The 18,424-nt window shown below is 48.5% G+C and overlaps 1 protein-coding gene across 1 annotated transcript; it reads right to left on the bottom strand.

Moving 5' to 3' along the window:
* Positions 1-14,378: 14,378 nt before the first annotated feature.
* On the bottom strand, positions 14,379-15,868 carry LOC147985095 (uncharacterized). Its single transcript, XM_087541402.1, has 3 exons — positions 15,330-15,868; positions 15,066-15,270; positions 14,379-14,444 (listed from the first exon to the last, which is right to left on the bottom strand). Exons 1-3 carry the CDS (start codon positions 15,866-15,868, stop codon positions 14,379-14,381), a joined length of 810 nt encoding a protein of 269 aa, XP_087397528.1.
* Positions 15,869-18,424: the final 2,556 nt, after the last annotated feature.

Here is an 18,424-nt window from a genome sequence, read left to right on the forward strand (position 1 = left end):
GGATACGGTGCTCATCCACGATGGAGGCGCTTTGTAGCGCCCCCATCAGGTCATCTGGCGCTCCTGGATGGACAGGAGCAACCGGTGGAAGCGAAGCACCCCCCTCCTTCAAAGGGGACTGCTCGCCCGATCCGGAGCCATATGGGTCTCCAGAATCGTATTCGGCTGAGGGCCGAACTGGATACGGCCCTTTTCACCAGTCTCCATGGGGATTGACTCCCCCATGTGTCCGGAAATGAAGGTCCCGCCTTGTGGCGCCTCCCGGACAACGTCCTGGGCTCCTCCCTTCGGAGCGTTCCTCCGGGATAACACTTCATGTCATCCCTTGCCCCGGGGGAGTAAGAAGGCGGTGGCGACATGCTCGCGCATCTCCGACAGAGCCAACGAACCTCCAGATGAGGATCGCTGAACAAGGTCATGGGCCGGACTGCAATAGTGTGGATTAACCATGTTAGAATAATAAAAAGAAAGGTCTGGATATGTGCATAAATAAGCCATGTCACTTACGATGCGGCATGGGGCCCAGTATAGGGGTGACGTTTCGGACTACTATCAGCATCCCACGCGGTGTTAACCGTTGGGCGCCCTTCCCCTTTTTGGGCGCTTGCGCCTCCAGATTTGTCGAGGCCCCCTTTCTTCTTCATTTCCTCGGGAGGAGGCTTGTTTTCCTCCTCCTCCTCTTCCTTGTCGTTGTCCTCAGGGACAGAGGAATGGGCCTCGTCGTCTTCAGACGCTGTGTCCGAAGTACCCTTGCAACGGGGGCCACTCTTGGCCCCCTTGGCTTTCTTCTTAGCCTTCTTCTCCGGCGCCGTATATGGCGCCGACACCAGCATCTTCGCCAGGCGTGGGATGACTGGTTCTTCGGGCAATGGAGCCGGACACTGGACCCGCTTCGCCCTCTCCACCCAGTCCTGAGGAAGCAATACTGAAGTCTCAGACATCATCCTTGAAACATTTAAGTTGGGAGTACATCAAAAGTAACATACCTCCCTGGCGGGGCGGTTACAATTGTGACCACGGTCTGAGTCCGTGGCCGGTGGCCTCTCGTTGCCCTTAAAGAGCAACTCCCAGGCCCCTTCGTGAGAAGTATCGAAGAGCCTTTTCAGGGTCTGGTGCTTCTTCGAATTGAATTCCCATAAAGGGCGGCTCCGGTGCTGGCACGGAAGAATCTGGTGGATTAGCATCACCTGGATAACGTCGACGAGCTTGATGTCCTTGGTCACCATGCTTTGAACACGCGTCTGCAGCGCTATCAGGTCGTCAAGTGCACACCAGTCCGGACTCTTCTCGACCCAGGAGGTGAGTCACATGGGAGCGCTGGATTGGAATTCAGCAGCAGCGGCCCAGGTGGTATCGCGAGGTTCTGTAATATAGAACCACTGCTTCTGCCATTCCTTTACTGTCTCAATAAAGGTGCCTTTGGGCCATGAGACGTTGGATAGCTTGCTCACCATGGCCCCTCCGCACTCCGTGTGTTGTCCCTCCACCACCTTCGGCTTCACGTTGAAGATTTTGAGCCATAGCCCGAAGTGGGGATGGACGCGAAGGAAGGCCTCGCACACAACGATGAACGCCGAAATGTTGAGGAAGGAATTCGGGGACAGATCATGGAAATCTATCCCGTAGTAGTACATCAGCCCGCGGACGAAAGGGTGGAGTGGAAACCCTAGCCCGCGGAATAAATGGGGGATGAATACCACCCTCTCTGTGGGCTCCGACATGGGGAAAACATGTCCCTCGGCTGGCAGACGATGGGCGATCTCCTTTGCCAAATATCTGGATGCCCGGAGCTTAGTAATGTCCTCCTCCTTGACGGAGGAGACCATCCACTTGCCCTGACCACCAGACCCAGACATGGTTGCTTAAGTGGAAAGGAGATGAGAGCTTGGGCATTGGAGCTTGAGATCGGAAAGGCGGAGACAGAGAGAGAGCGTGAGGAGAGGAAGAGGGAATCCTTATCCCCTTATAAAGGCAGCAAATATTAAACGCCTCCTCGCTCGTCTTAGGATTCGCCTGTTCCCTAGGGCTGTATAAACGGCACGGTTGAGTTACCCATGAACGCATTGATGAGAATCCTGCAATAAGGGGACACGGTCTCTGTTTTGACAAGACGTGCCAGTAGCAACCACGCCTCGTAGCATGGATTGGCTAAAGAAAAACGGTTCGAAATTATAACCAGAGAGACGTGATGTCGCGTTGGAAAAAAGCTGTCAACAGATTAGATTTGTGCAAATATTATAGTCTCTCTGTGGTTGTGTATGGTGTATGTAACAGGTCAGGATACTATCATTACATCCGAAGACTATCTGGGAGTTCGGAGAGAAGGGGAACCCGCCTTGCAATTCCGAAGACAATCCGCACGCCGGACTCCTCGTTATTGAAAGCCAGGTCCAGGGGCTACTGAGGGAGTCCTGGACTAAGGGGTCCTCGGGTGTCCGGCCCATTATCCTTTGGGTTAGACTGATGGGCTGTGAAGACATGAAGGCCAGAGACTGCACCATGTCCGGATTGGACTCTACTTGGCGTGGAAGGCAAGCTTGGCGATCGAAGATTCCTTCTTATGTAACCGACTCCATGTAAACCATAGATCACCTCGGTGTCTATATAAACCAAAGGTGGTAGTCCGGAAAGGACAACACGTATACTCATTACCATAGGCTAGATTTCTAGGGTTTAGTCATTACGATCTTGTGGTAGATCAACTCTTGTAATACTCATATTCATCAAGATCAATCAAGCAGGAAGTAGGGTATTACCTCCATAGAGAGGGCCCGAACCTGGGTAAACATCGTGTCCCCTGTCTCCTGTTACCATCCATCCTAGACGCACAGTTCGGGACCCCCTACCCGAGATCCGCCGGTTTTGACACCGACCCGGGTCAACGACATTTCCAAGGCCCGGATGAAGGAGGATTGGGAGTTCGGGAAACCCCCGTACAACCAGGTGAACCCGACACCAGTGGTGAGTCCTTGGTCTTTGTATTTTGCCACCGCTCATCTTCTCGTTCGTCCCGACGCGACACAGGAGGTGCTTCTGAATGCCATCCGACACCCATATGCTCGGGCGCTGACGCAGGTGGTGTTGGCTGGCTCGGAGGAGCCCATGGCCCGGGGCGAGGAGGCGGACGCCGACGCAGGCGCGGGGCGCCGAGCGGGTAAGCTTCCATGTTCTTTATCTCTTGAGACGCCGATTGTGAGGCGGCATGAGGATTTTTGATGCGAGTTGTTGGCTCAGCAGCGCCAAGTGGAGGAGGCGACAACGCGGCTGGAGACGGGTCGTCTCGGGGACGGCGGCGGCAAGCCGGCCGCACGGGAAGGGCAACGTGGCACCCCGAGGTCTGGTTGTGAAGCATGCGGCGAATCCGGCGGCCGGGACGAAGCCACCCACCAAGAGGAAGCGTCGCACTCCGCAGGAGACATCGGCGAGACCCGCCATCCCGTTGTTGCCCAGGTGAGTTCACTTTCCGTTGAATTCGAGTTGCCGAGCGGCTTCCCATAATTTTTGCTAGCTTACTCCATCGAGCCTCGGGTCACCTATCTCACAGGTGCTAGCGGCGGTGGAGGCCGCGTCTAGTGGGGGCACCATGTTCCGGAAGACCCAAACCACCACCATCCACCGGGACGAGGAGATGGTCAACCCGGACGTGGGCCTGGACCCGGCCGACAATGAGGTTCTGGCTTGGTGAGACCAGAATAGGGTCGAGGCTGCGCTGGAGGCAGCGACGACCAAGGCTCTGGTCCACGCCGCAGTAGCGTGGGTGCGAACCGGTGAGGGGCCGGCGTGGCTTGAGATGCCGGCGGGCATGGAGCCGACAACGACGGTCTTCATGCCGCCACCGCAGGGGGAGCGCGGCCAGGGTGGCCGCGCGGAGGTGGTGGACCTCGACCATGGAGGTTGACGACTACACTCTGCCGCGGACCGACATGGTCGAGCAGGCGGAGGTCAAGTGAGGGGGCGGCAACACCGTCTTGGGGAAGGCGTCATAGACGGAGGCGTCGTGGATAGCGTCGGGAGGAGCGCCTCGGGCACCGACGGTTGGGGCGCCGCCGGCTGCCGCGCCGGAGGCGACTCCAACCGTCGTGCCAGAGAGAGCGCTGGAGAGACCGCCGAAGAGGGCGCCGGCCGCGTAGGAGGCGGCCAGCGGAGAATACACCCTGGTTCCTAGACCAGGCAGCCATCGGGCCGTGGGGTCATAGCCGGCTCGGGCTAGGCCCAGCGAGGTTTTCTTCGGGCCCTTGACCTAGGAGGAGGCCGCGATGGCTGCCGTGAGCCAGCGCCTTCGGGGGGCGCACGAACAGGATCCAGGCCTTCGCACAGGCCGAGGTGGAGTGGACACGGGAGCTGGAGCGCGCCGTATTCATAAGTTCTTCCTTCGTCTTCTATCTTCCTTTTGCGGCTTCTTTTAGTGGGGGCGCACTAGCGCACCCACTGGGTGTTGTCCAACAGATTCGGGCCAACTACATAGTAGTTGGGTCAAATCTTAAACTATTGTCTTCTGCTGATCATTGCTCCTCCAGCAACTAGACTCCTACAGGGTCGGTGTCTTCAACCGGCTCCTGGAGAAGCACCGGCAGCTCAAGGAGTAGCTCGACGCCAAGGAGGAGGCGCTCCGCGCCGCCGCAGGTATCTTTCTTGCGTGCTCTTTTTAGTAGGGGCGCGCTAGCGCACCCACTACGTAGTTGGGTCGAATCTTAAAGTAATCCTTTGTTTCTGAATCTTCGTCGCGCGGCCGCTGCAGCCGAGGTGTCGTCCTGGCGAACCCGGCTAATCCGAGGCGGCTATCAGTACGACCGGGTCGTTACTGACGTCTGCCGGCTTCAGGCTAGGGTGGCGGAGGCGAAGGCGGAGGCGGCAGAGGCCCATCGCGCCCTCAACGAAGCCAGCCGGCTGCAAGATGCTACCTGTTGAGCACTGCGTTGGTTTTCCCTTGAAGAGGAAAGGGTGATGCAGCAAAGTAACGGAAGTATTTTCCTCAGTTTTGAGAACCAAGGTAACAATCCAATAGTAGACTACAAGCAAGTACCTCGTACCTACACAAACAAATAAGAACCTCGCAACCAATGCGATAAAGGGGTTGTCAATCCCTTCACGGTCACTTACGAGAGTGAGATCTGATAGAGATAATAAGATAAATATTTTTGGTATTTTTATGATATAGATTGAAAGTAAAGATTGCAAAATAAAATAGATTGGCAACTTATATGATAAAAGATAGACCCGGTGGCATAGGTTTCACTAGTGGCTTCTCTAAAGATAGCATAAGTATTATGGTGGGTAAACAAATTAATGTCGAGCAATTAATAGAAAAGTGCATAATTATGAGAATATCCAGGCATGATCATGTATATAGGCATCACGTCCGCGACAAGTAGACCGAAACGATTCTGCATCTACTACTATTACTCCACACATCAACCGCTATCCAGCATGCGTCTAGAGTATTAAGTTCGTAAGAACAGAGTAATGCATTAGGCAAGATGACAAGATGTAGAGGGATAAACTCAAGCAATATGATATAAACCCCATCTTTTTATCCTCGATGGCAACAATACAATACGTGCCTTGCTGCCCCTACTGTCACTGGGAAAGGACACCGCAAGATTGAACCCAAAGCTAAGCACTTCTCCCATTGCAAGAAAGATCAATCTAGTAGGCCAAACCAACTGATAATTCGAAGAGACTTGCAAAGATAACCAATCATACGTAAAAGATTTCAGAGAAGAATCAAATATTGTTCATAGATAAACTTGATCATAAACGCACAATTCATCGGATCTCGACAAACACACCACAAAAATAATTACATCGAATAGATCTCCAAGAAGATCGAGGAGAACATTGTTTTGAGATCCAAAGAGAGAGAGAAGAAGCCATATAGCTAATAACTATGGACCTAAAGGTCTGCGGTAAACTACTCACACATCATCGGAGAGGCTATGGTGTTGATGTAGAAGCCCTCCGTGATTAATTCCCCCTCCGGCGGAGCTCCGGGAAAGGCTCCAAGATGGGATCTCTTGGGTACAGAAGGTTGCGGCGGTGGAAATAGGGTTTCGTGGTTCTCCCTGATGTTTTCGGGGTATATGGATATATATAGGAGGAGGAAGTAGGTCGGTGGAGCTGCGAGGGGCCCATGAGGGTGGGGCCGCGCCTCCCTGCCTCATGGCCTCCTCGCTTCTTTCTTGATGTCTACTCCAAGTCCCCCCGATCACGTTTGTTCCAAAAATAACTCTCCCGAAGGTTTTATTCCGTTTGTATTCCGTTTGATATTCCTTTTCCGCGAAACACTAAAATAGGCAAAAAAACAACAATTTGCACTGGGCCTTGGGTTAGTAGGTTAGTCCCCAAAATAATATAAAAGTGTATAATAAAGCCCGTTAAACATCCAAAACAGATAATATAATAGCATGGAACAATAAAAAATTATAGATACATTAGAGACGTATCAAGCATCCCCAAGCTTAATTCCTGCTCATCCTTGAGTAGGTAAATGATAAAAACAGAATTTTTGATGTGGAATGCTACCTAGCATAATTCTCAATGTAATTTTCTTTATTGTGGCATGAATATTCAGATCCGAGAGATTCAAGACAAAAGTTTAATATTGACATAAAAATAATAATACTTCAAGCATACTAACTAAGCAATCATGTCTTCTCAAAATAACATGGCCAAAGAAAGTTCATCCCTACAAAATCATATAGTTTGTTCATGCTCCATTTTCATCACACAAGAATGCTCTCATCATGCACAACCCTGATGACAAACAAAGGAATTGTTTCATACTTTAGTAATCTCAAACTTTTTTCAATTTTCACGCAATACATGAGCGCGAGCCATGGATATAGCACTATGGGTGAATAGAATATGATGCTGGGGGTTATGTGGAGAAGAAAAAAAAGGAGAAAGTCTCACATCGATGCGGCTAATCAACGGGCTATGGAGGTGCCCGTCAATTGATGTCAATGCAAGGAGTAGGGATTGCCATGCTACGGATGCACTAGAGCTATAAATGTATGAAAGCTCAACAAAAGAAACTAAGTGGGCGTGTATCCAACTTTCTTGCTCACAAAGACCTAGGGCATTTGAGGAAGCCCATTGTTGGAATATACAAGCCAAGTTCTATAATGAAAAATTCCCACTACTATATGAAAGTGACAAAACAAGAGACACTCTATCATAAAGATCATGGTGCTACTTTGAAGCACAAGTGTGGAAAAAGGATAGTAGCATTGTCCCTTTTTATTTCTATTTTTTTGGGCCTTTCTTTTTTATTTGGCCTTTCTCTTTTTTTATTTGGGACAATGATCTATTAATGATGATCATCGCACTTCTATTTATTTACAACTCAATGATTACAACTCGATACTAGAACAAAATCTGACTCTATATGAATGCCTCCGGCGGTGTACCAGGAAGGCCAATGAATCTAGAGTGACATGTATGATAAATTATGCATGGTGGCTTTGCCACAAATACGATGTCAACTACATGATCATGAAAGGCAATATGACAATGATGAAGCATGTCATAAATGAAACGGTGGAAAGTTGCATGGCAATATATCTCGGAATGGCTACGGAAATGCCATAATAGGTAGGTATGGTGGCTATTTTGAGGAAGATATAAGGAGGTTTATGTGTGATAGAGCGTATTATATCATGGGGTTTGGATGCACCGGCGAAGTTTGCACAAACTCTCAAGGTGAGAAAGGGCAATGCATGGTACCGAAGAGGCGGGAGTGCGTATAATCCATGGACTCAACATTAGTCATAAAGAACTCACATACTTATTGCAAAAATCTACAAGTCATCAAAAACCAAGCATTAGCACATGCTCCTAGGGGATAGATTTGTAGGAAAAGACCATCGCTCGTCCCCGACTGCGACTCATAAGGAAGACAATCAAAGAACACCTCATGTTTCAAATTTGTTACACAATGATTACCATACGTGCATGCTACGGGACTTGCAATCTTCAACACAAGTATTTCTCAATTTCATAACTACTCAATTAGCACACTTTAATATCACCATCCTCATATCTCAAAACAATCATCATGTATCAAACTTCTCATAGTATTCAATGAACTTTTTATGATAGTTTTTATTATACCATCTTGGATGCCTATCATATTAGGACTAATTTCATAATAAAAGAAAATTACCATGCTGTTCTAAAGGACTCTCAAAATAATATAAGTGTAGCATGGGAGATCAATAATTTCTATAAAATTAAACCACCACCGTGCTCTAAAAGATGTAAGTGGAGTACTAGAGAAAAATTATCTAGCTCAAAAGATATAAGTGAAGCACATAGAGTATTCTAATAAATTTTGAGTCATGTGTGTCTCTCCCAAAAGGTGTGTATAGCAAGGATGATTGTGGTAAACTAAAAAACAAAGACTCAAATCATACAAGATGCTCCAAGCAAAACACATATTATGTGGTGAATAAAAATAAGCCTCAAGTAAAGTTACCGATGAACGAAGATGAAAGAGGGGATGCCATCTTGGGCATCACCAAGCTTAGGCTTTTGGTTGTCCTTCAATTTTACCTTGGGATGCCATGGGCATCCCCAAGCTTATGCTCTTGCCACTCCTTACTCCATAATCCATCAAATCTTTACGCAAAACTTGAAAACTTCACAACACAAAACTCAACAGAAAATCTCATGAGCTCCGTTAGTATAAGAAAACAAACCACCACTTAAGGTACTATAATGAACTAATTCTTTATTTATATTGGTGTTAAACATACTGTATTCCAACTTCTATATGGTTCATACCCTCCGATACTAGCCAAAGATTCATCAAAATAAGCAAACAACACACGAAAAACAATATCTATCAAAAACAGAACAGTCTATAGTAATCTATAGGTTTCGAATACTTATGTAACCCCAAAAATTCTGAAATAAATTGGTGGACATGAGGAATTTGTCTATTAATCATCTGCAAAAAGAATCAACCTAATCTCTCCAGTAAAAATGGCAACAAATCTCATGAGCGCTAAAGTTTTTGTTTTTCACTGCAAGATTGCAAAAACTTCCCCAAGTCTTCCCAAAGGTTCTACTTGGCACAAACACTAATTAAAAGCATAAAACTACATCTAAACAGAGGCTAGATGAATGACTTATTACTAAACAGAACCAAAAATCAATAAACAAAAATAAAATTGGGTTGCCTCCCAACAAGCGCTATCATTTAACGCACCTAGCTAGGCATAAAAACAGGAATAGATCTACATATTATCATCTTTGGTATGCAATCCATAAGTGGCTCTCATAATAGATTCATAAGGTAATTTAATTTTCTTTCTAGGAAAGTGTTCCAAGCCTTTCCTTAACGGAAATTGGAATCTAATATTCCCTTCTTTCATATAAATAATTGCACCAATCGTTCTAAGGAAAGGTATACCAAGAATAATGTGACATGTAGGATTGCAATCAATATCAAGAACAATGAAATCTACGGGCACGTAATTCCTATTTGCAACAATAAGAACATCATTAATCCTTCCCATAGGTTTCTTAATAGTGGAATCTACGAGGTGCAAATTTAAAGAACAGTCATCAAATTCACGGAAACCTAACACATCACACAAAGTTTTTGGAACCGTAGAAACGCTAGCACCTAAATCACATAAAGCATAGCATTCATGATCTTTAATTTTAATTTTAATAGTAGGTTCCCACTCATCATGAAGTTTTCTAGGGATAGAAAATTCTAATTCAAGCTTTTTTTCATAAGATTGCATTAAAGGATTAATGATATGTTTGGTAAAAGCTTTATTTTGACTATAAGCATGCGGAGAATTTAGCACAGATTGCAACAAGGAAATACAATATATTAAAGAGCAATTATCATAATTAAATTCCTTTAAATCCAAAATAGTGGGTTCAATGCTATGTAAAGTTTTGACCTCTCCAATCCCACTTTTACCAATTTTTGCATCAAGATCTAAAAACTCCAAATCATTGGGACTCCTTTTAACTAAAGTTGACTCATCTCTAGTCCCATCATTATCAAGATTCATATTGCAAAACAAAGATTTAATAGGAGACACATCAATCACTTTTAGATCTTCATCTTTATTATCATCAAAACTAGAAGAACACGCTTTTATAAAGCAATTCCTTTCTGCACGCATCCTAGCGGTTCTTTCTTTACCCTCATCAATGGAAATTCTCATGGCTTTGAGAGACTCATTGATATCATGCTTAGGTGGAATAGATCTAAGTTTCAAAGAATCAATATCAAGAGAAATTCTATCCACGTTCCTAGCCAACTCATCAATCTTAGACAATTTTTCTTCAATCAAAGCATTGAATTTTTTTGCGAACTAATAAATTCTTTAATACTAGATTCAAAATCAGAGGGCAGCTTATTATGATTTCCATAAGAATTGTTGTAGGAATTACCATAATTATTAGACGAATTACTAGGATACGGCCTAGGATTAGAGTTTCCTCTATACGCGTTGTTACCAAAATTGTTCCTACCAACAAAATAAACATCCATAGATTCATTATTATTCTCAATTAAAGTAGGCAAAGGCATATCATTAGGATCAGAAGAAACACTTTATTAGCAAACAATTTCATAAGTTCATCCATCTTTCCACTCAAAACATTAATTTCTTCTATAGCATGAACCTTTTTACTAGTAGATCTTTCAGTGTACCATTGAGAATAATTAACCATAATATTATCTAGGAGTTTGGTAGCTTATCCTAAAGTGATTTCCATAAAAGTGCCTCCTACGGCCGAATCTAAAAGATTCCTAGAAGCAAAATTCAATCCCGCATAAAAAAATTGTATGATCATCCACAAATTCAAACCACGTATAGGGAAATTACGTATCATTAATTTCATCCTCTCCCAAGCTTGTGCAACATGCTCATGATCAAGTTGCTTAAAATTCATAATATCGTTTCTAAGAAAGATGATCTTAGCGGGAGGAAAATACTTAGTGATAAAAGCATATTTGCATTTATTCCAAGAATCAATACTATTTTTAGGCAAAGAAGAAACCAAGTTTTAGCACGATCTCTAAGCGAAAACGGGAATAGCTTCAATTTCACAATATCATTATCCACATCTTTCTTCTTTTGCATATCACACAAATCAACAAAGCTGTTTAGATGGGTAGCGGCATCTTCACTAGGAAGGCCAGAAAACAGATCTTCATGAAAAGATTTAGCAAAGCAGTATTAATTTCACAAGATTCATCATCGGTAAGAGGAGCAATCGGAGTGCTAATAAAATCATTATTGTTGGTATTGGAAAAATCACACAATTTAGTATTATCTTGAGCCATCGTCACAAACAATCCAACACACAAGCACACAAGAAGTGAGCAAAAAAGAGGCGAACGGAAAAAGAGGGCAAATAAAATGACAAGGGTGAAGTGGGGGAGAGGAAAACGAGAGGCGAATGGCAAATAATATAATGCGAGTGATAAGAGTTTGTGATGGGTACTTGGTATGTCTTGACTTGTGCGTAGATCTCCCCGGCAACGGTGCCAGAAATCCTTCTTGCTACGTCTTGAGCACTGCGTTGGTTTTCTCTTGAAGAGGAAAGGGTGATGCAATAAAGTAGCATAAGTATTTCCCTCGGTTTTGAGAACCAAGGTATCAACCCAGTAGGAGACTACACGCAAGTCCCTCGTACTTACACAAACAAATAAGAACCTCGGAACCAACGCGATAAAGGGGTTGTCAATCCCTTCACGGTCACTTACGAGAGTGAGATCTGATAGAGATAATAAGATAAATATTTTTGGTATTTTTATGATATAGATCGAAAGTAAAGATTGCAAAATAAAATAGATTGGAAACTTATATAATAAAAGATAGACCTGGGAGCCATAGGTTTCACTAGTGGCTTCTCTCAAGATAGCATAAGTATTACGGTGGGTAAACAAATTAGTGTCCAGCAATTGATAGAAAAGTGCATAATTATGAGAATATCTAGGCATGATCATGTATATACGATTCACGTCTGCGACAAGTATACCGAAACGATTCTGCATCTACTACTATTACTCCACATATCGGCCTCTATCCAGCATGCATCTAGAGTATTAAGTTCATTAGAACAGAGTAACGCATTAGGAAAGATGACATGATGTAGAGGGATAAACTCAAGCAATATGATATAAACCCCATCTTTTTATCCTCGATGGCAACAATACAATACGTGCCTTGCTGCCCCTGCTATCACTACGAAAGGACACCGCAACATTGAACCCAAAGCTAAGAACTTCTCCCATTGCTAGAAAGATCAATCTAGTAGGCCAAACCAAACTGATAATTCGAAGAGACTTGCAAAGATAACCAATCATACATAAAAGATTTCAAAGAAGAATCAAATATTGTTCATAGATAAACTTGATCATAAACCCACAATTCATCGGATCTCGACAACCACACCGCAAAAAGAATTACATCGAATAGATCTCCAAGAAGATCGAGGAGAACATTGTATTGAGATCCAAAGAGAGAAGAAGCCATCTAGCTAATAACTATGGACCCGAAGGTCTATGGTAAACTACTCACACATCATCGGAAAGGCTATGGTGTCAATGTAGAAGCCCTCCGTGATCGATTCCCCCTCCGGCGGAGCTTCGGAAAAGGCTCCAAGATGGGATCTCTTGGGTACAGAAGGTTGCGGCGGTGGAAATAGGGTTTCGTGGTGCTCCTGGGTGTTCTCGGGGTATATGGATATATATAGGAGGAAGAAGTAGGTCGGTGGAGCTGCGAGGGGCCCACGAGGGTGGGGGCGTGCCCAGGGGGGCAGGCGCGCCTCCCTGCCTTGTGGCCTCCTCGCTTCTTTATTGACATCTACTCCAAGTCCCCTGGATCACGTCTGTTCTAAAATTAACTCTCCCAAAGGTTTTATTCCGTTTGGATTCCATTTGATATTTCTTTTCTGCGACACACAAGGAAAAAAGATAGCAATTTGCACTGGGCCTTGGGTTAGTAGGTTAGTCCCAAAAATAATATAAAAGTGTATAATAAAGCCCATTAAACATCCAAAACAGATAATATAATAGCATGGAACAATCAAAAATTATAGATACGTTGGAGATGTATCACAAGAGCAACTGGCGGGCCACAAGAGCTGTCTCCAGGCCGAGGTAGACCGCCTCACGGCGGAGGTGGCCATGGTCGTGGAGGTGCAGCAGGCCCTTGCCGAGACCGGCCAGCAGCGCAACAAGCTGGCCGACGACAAGGGCCTACTTCAGGCTGAGGTGGAGCGCCTGAAGGCGGAGGTGGCCAAGCCGGGGGACGCCCACTAGGCGGAACTCCACCGCCGCACGGAGTCCGAGTAGGCGACCGAGGCCAAGGGCGCCGACCTGATGGCAGCCCTCGCCAAGGTCGCCGAATTCAAGAAGACACTTCAGGAGCGTGACTATGCCATTGCCATGGAGTGGTGCAGTATGTTGCTTGAGGCGCATCACCTGGACGAGTGCCTCGCAAGTAAATGCTTTCCTTGGATTCTGCTGGGTTGGGAAGTCGTCTTTCCTTCCCTTGGTTATTGATTTGTATTGCTATTCTTTTTGATAGGGCACTTCCCAGAGACGCGTAGGGTGGTGGAGGAGGTCGTCCGTTTCCAGCGAGATCCACAGGGGGTCGTGGGCTCCGAGATCGATCCGCGGGTTGCCTGGACCTTCCCGGAGATCGTGACCGAAGTTGAAGCTCGACTGCGAGTGTTGAGCGAGCAGATGGGGCGGCTCTCCGAGGCCGGCGCGGCGATGACGGCGGCCCTCTGGCCTGTCGCCGTTGCGCCGAATAGCTTCACGCGGCTAGCGTGGTCGTTCGAGGCGGGTCTGGAGCGGCTCCACGTGTGGCGCGTCTCCGCCACCCGTGCCGGCGCCGAGATGGTGCTTAGGTTCGTGATGTCTTGGCATCCGGATTTGGCGCTGGACATGTTGATGGGCTAGCGAGCCAGCGCGAAGCGCCAGCTGCAGGCCGGAGCGGACAAACGACGGCGGAGTCATTCCTGCTGATGACTACGGCCTGCTTCTGGATGACCCGGAGGGGAGCTCGGAGGAGACGGGCGTCTACGGTGATGGGGACGCCGAGGAGGAAGATACCGGCGCCACGGTGAACCCGGAGGCCAGCGAGGGGAGCTGGCAGTTGCGTGGCCCGATGCTAGGATGGCTGGCGGAAATCCGGCAAAGCCGGTTGGTGAGCAGCCGGTCGTGCGACAACTTAAGGTGACGGGGCCAGGTTGGGCAATCCGGCGGACCCAACTTAGTATTCGTAGCATGCTGGTGCTTTGGCCCCTTTTTTCTTGACGGCCGACATCCGAAACCGGTTCTGTGGCATAGGGCGAAGTGGAGGGCCGCGGCGACCTAAGCACGCCAAGGGTTGCTAAGGAAGGCGGCAAGTGGTGACCAAGCCGGCCAGCCGCCGAGCCCCCGGGTCGAGTGAGTCGAACTGGCGGTGGGGGTTTTTAAGAGAAATTTGCACAAGTGCGTAAGACACAATAATTTGGTCGGAAAGGGCAGCCCCCGAGTGTTGTTGGGGGACCCCATAGTTTCATATGGTTACAAAAGGCAGTGTTACATATGTGCACACAGCTAACTGTAAAACTGGCGGAGGAGTTTTGCGTTCCGCGGCCGGGTTGTTTCTTCGCCGACGGTGTCTCTCTTACACTTGTTTGACTTTCGGACATTGATGAGGTAGTAGGCATTGCAGTTGCATAAGGCCTTGCTGACGATAAAGGGGCCTTCCCATGGGGAGGACAACTTATGTTGGCCGACTTGATGCTGGACGAGTCGGAGGACCAGGTCTTCCTCGCGGAATGCGAGGGTGTTGATCTTCTTGTTGTGGTAGTGCCTTAGGCCTTGCTGGTAGATGGCTGACCAGCTGAGCACCAAGAGGCATGCTTCTTCGAGAGGTCGGCGCCATCTTCGTGGGCTTCCTTGGCTTTGGCTTTGGTGTACATCGTGACACATGGTGAGTCGAACTCGGCGTCGGTCGGGATGACGACTTCGGCTCCGTAGACGAGGAAGAACGGGGTGAACCCAATCGACCGGTTTGGTGTTGTGCAGAGACTCCAGAGGAGTCTGACAACTCGTCGAGCCAGCCGCCGGGTGAGCGGACGGGCGACTCGATGAGCTGCGGCTTGATGCCGCATAGAATGAGGTCGTTGGCCCGCTCGACCTGGACGTTGGACTGCGGGTGCGCCATGGAAGCCAGGTCGAGGCGGATGCCGGAGACGGAGCAATACTGCGTGAGCGTGCCCTTGGCGAAGTTGGTGCTGTTGTCCGGATGATGCTATTCGGGATGCCGTAGTGCACCGCGATGTCCTTGATGAACCAGATGACTGTTGGCCCGTCCAGCTTCTTGATCGGCCTTTCTTCGATCCACTTGGTGAACTTGTCCACCGCCACCAGCAAATGCGGCGTGCCGCCTCGAGTAGTCTTGAAAGGTCCCACCCTGTCGAGTCCCCAGACCATGAAGGGCCAGGTGATCGGGATGGTTCGGAGTGATGAGGCCGGCTGGTGGCTGCGCTTGCTGCGTTGGCATCCCTCACACTTGAGGACAAGCGACTCGACGTCTTGGAGGGCCGTGGTCCAGTAGAAACCATGGAGAAAAGCCTTGGCCACCCAGGACCTCGAGGCAGCGTGGTGCCCGCACTTAACCTGGTGTATATCGAGGAGGATCTCAATGCCCTTGTCTCGTTCGACGCAGCGCTGGAAAACGCCCATCGAAATGTGCTTGACGAGCTCGTTGTTGATGATGTTGTAGGCGGACGCCCGACGCTGCACTTGCCGAGCCTCGGTCTCGTCCATGGGGAGAACCCCGTTCTCCAGGAATTCCGACATGGGCAGGGCCCATGATGAGGCCGTCACCATGGCGGGTTCTAGGACAACAGCCCCCGGGTCGGGGATGGCGGCGGCCGGGTCGAGGATGACGGTGACCGGGTCGAGTTGGGCAGTCAACGGGTTGGGTCCAGCAGCCCCCGAGCCGGGTTTGGTGGTCCCTAGGCCAGGTTCAGAGTCGCCTGGGCTGGGTTCGTCAGCCCCCGGGTCGGGTTCATTAGTCCCCGGGCCGGGTTCGACATCCCCCGAGCCGGGTTCGACACCCCCTGGGCTAGGTAGAGGAGCGGCCTAGTTATCCAGGACGAAGATGGACTCGGAGTCCGGGGCTGGCTTGATGGATGGCTTGTGCAGGTCCTCGAGGGAGACGCCTGACGGGACGGACTGCCGGGATGAGCCGATCTTGGCCAGCGCGTCGGCGGCTTCATTTTCCGCTTGCGGGATGTGGAGGAACTTGGTGCTATCGAAGAAGCCAGACAACTGCTAGACGAGGAAGAGGTAGCTTGCCATGTTGGCGTCGCGGGCGTCCCACTCGCCGGAGTACTGCTGCACCACATGTTCCGGGTCGCCATAGCACAGGATGCATCAGATGCCGAGTTCCTTGGCAAGTCGGAGGCCATGCACAAGGGCTTCGTACTCGGCAACGTTGTTGGAGGCAGCGAAGTGGATCTGGAGCGCGTATCGAAGTCGGATGCCCTTCAGTGAAGACAACACGATGTCAGCGACCAAGCCAAGGCGCATCTTGGAGCCATCGAAGTGCATGCGCCAATGCGTCGAATCTGGTGGCGACGGCAGGTATTGGGTCTCTGTCCAGTCGACGAGGAAGTCAGACAGAGCTTGGGACTTGATCATGGTGTGGGGTCGTAGAGGATAGTGTGGCCGGCTAGCACGATCGCCCACTTGGCAACCCGGCCAGAGGCATCCCGTCAATCGATGATCTCGCTGATAGGAGCCATGCTGACCACGGTGACATCATGCTCTTGGAAGTATTGCTTCAACTTCTTGGCAGTAAAATACATGTTGTAACACATGTTCTGGTAGTGCGAGTAGTTTTGCTTGGAAGCGGAGAGCACCTCGCTCAGGTAGTAGACCGGGCCCTAGACGGCTTGGATCTTGCCCTTCTCTGGCCGCTCGACCAACACCACTGTGCTAACCGACCGTGAGGTGGCCGCAATGTAGAGCAACAGCGGCTCCTTCTCACTTGGCGCGGCTAGGACGGGTGTGGTGGAGAGCATATGCTTGATATCCCAGAAATCCTTGTCCGCCTGGACATTCCATTCGAACGGCGTTGTCTTCTTCATTAGCCGGTACAGGGCCAAGACCCTCTCGCCCAGCCGGCTGAGAAACCGGCTGACCGAGGCCAAGTAGCCGGTGAACTTCTGGACATCACGCAACCGAGCCGGCTTGCGCATGCGCTCAATGGCCTTGATCGTCTCCGGGTTCGCCTCAATGCCACGCTCCGAGGCGAGGAAACCGAGTAGCTTTCCGACTGGGACGCCAAAAACACATTTCTCCGGGTTGAGCTTGATCTGGTACTCGCGCAAGTTAGCAAAGGTTTCCTTCAGGTCGTCGAGGAGCGTGAGGTGCTTCTTGGTCTTCACAACGATGTCATCCACATAGACGTGGATGTTGCGGCCAAGTTGCGGCAGCAGGCATTTCTACATGCAGCGTTGGAATGTGGCACCGACGGTCTTCAGGCCGAATGACATGGTGATGTAGCAATACACCTCGAAGGGCATGATGAAGGACGTCTTCAGGGTGTCGGCCGGGTCCAGCTTTATCTGGTGATAGCCGGAGTAAGCATCCAGGAAGGATAAGAGCTCACAGCCGACGGTAGAGTCAATGACTTGATCGATCCGCGGGAGGGTGAATGGATCCTTGGGGCAGGCCTTGCTCAGGCTGGAGTAGTCGATACACAAGCGCCAGGTCTTATTTTTCTTCAGGACGAGGACTGGGTTGGTCATCCACTCGGGGTGGAACACTTCCATGACGAAGCCGGTCGCCAAAAGCTTGGCAACCTCTTCACCGATGGTTCTTCTCTTCTCCTCAGAGAAACGATGTAGGGGTTGGTGGACTGTAACAGCCCCAAAATTGGGTTATCAATTTTTGTGCTGTTATTCCTTCCTGGCAATCATTTTTTGAAAATTTTCTCCTGAGTTTGCTGGATGACTCTGACAATTCTTGTCATTTTAACCTTTCAAAGCCTTGCTCATGTCTTTGTTAGTGGGCAAGACCTCATCTGCATCATCTCAAATCCATCAAAACCCTAATACCAATTTTTGGAATTTGGTTATTTCCTTTGTGCTTGCAAAGGAGCCATCCTTTTTCCTTGATCTGTTGATCCTCCCAATTGTTCCCAGAGACCCTCCTACCTTTCCAATCCTTGATATGCAAAAATATTGCTAAGTCCTATGCAATATTTTTCATTTGTGATTTATTCCTTTTCTTGTCTATCTAATGACTAAAATCCAAAGGCATAGCTAGTCATCTCATAAATTCATGAAAATTTGTGGAGATGATATTTGTGACTAATCTTAGCTCTAGCAAAAATATTGGCCATAATTAAATAAGGAAAACTGCCTTTTCCTATTT

The sequence above is a fragment of the Triticum urartu genome, chromosome 2A, assembly GCF_056163025.1.
Source record: "Triticum urartu cultivar PI428250 chromosome 2A, HENAU_Tu73, whole genome shotgun sequence".
NCBI classification, from domain to species: Eukaryota; Viridiplantae; Streptophyta; class Magnoliopsida; order Poales; family Poaceae; genus Triticum; species Triticum urartu.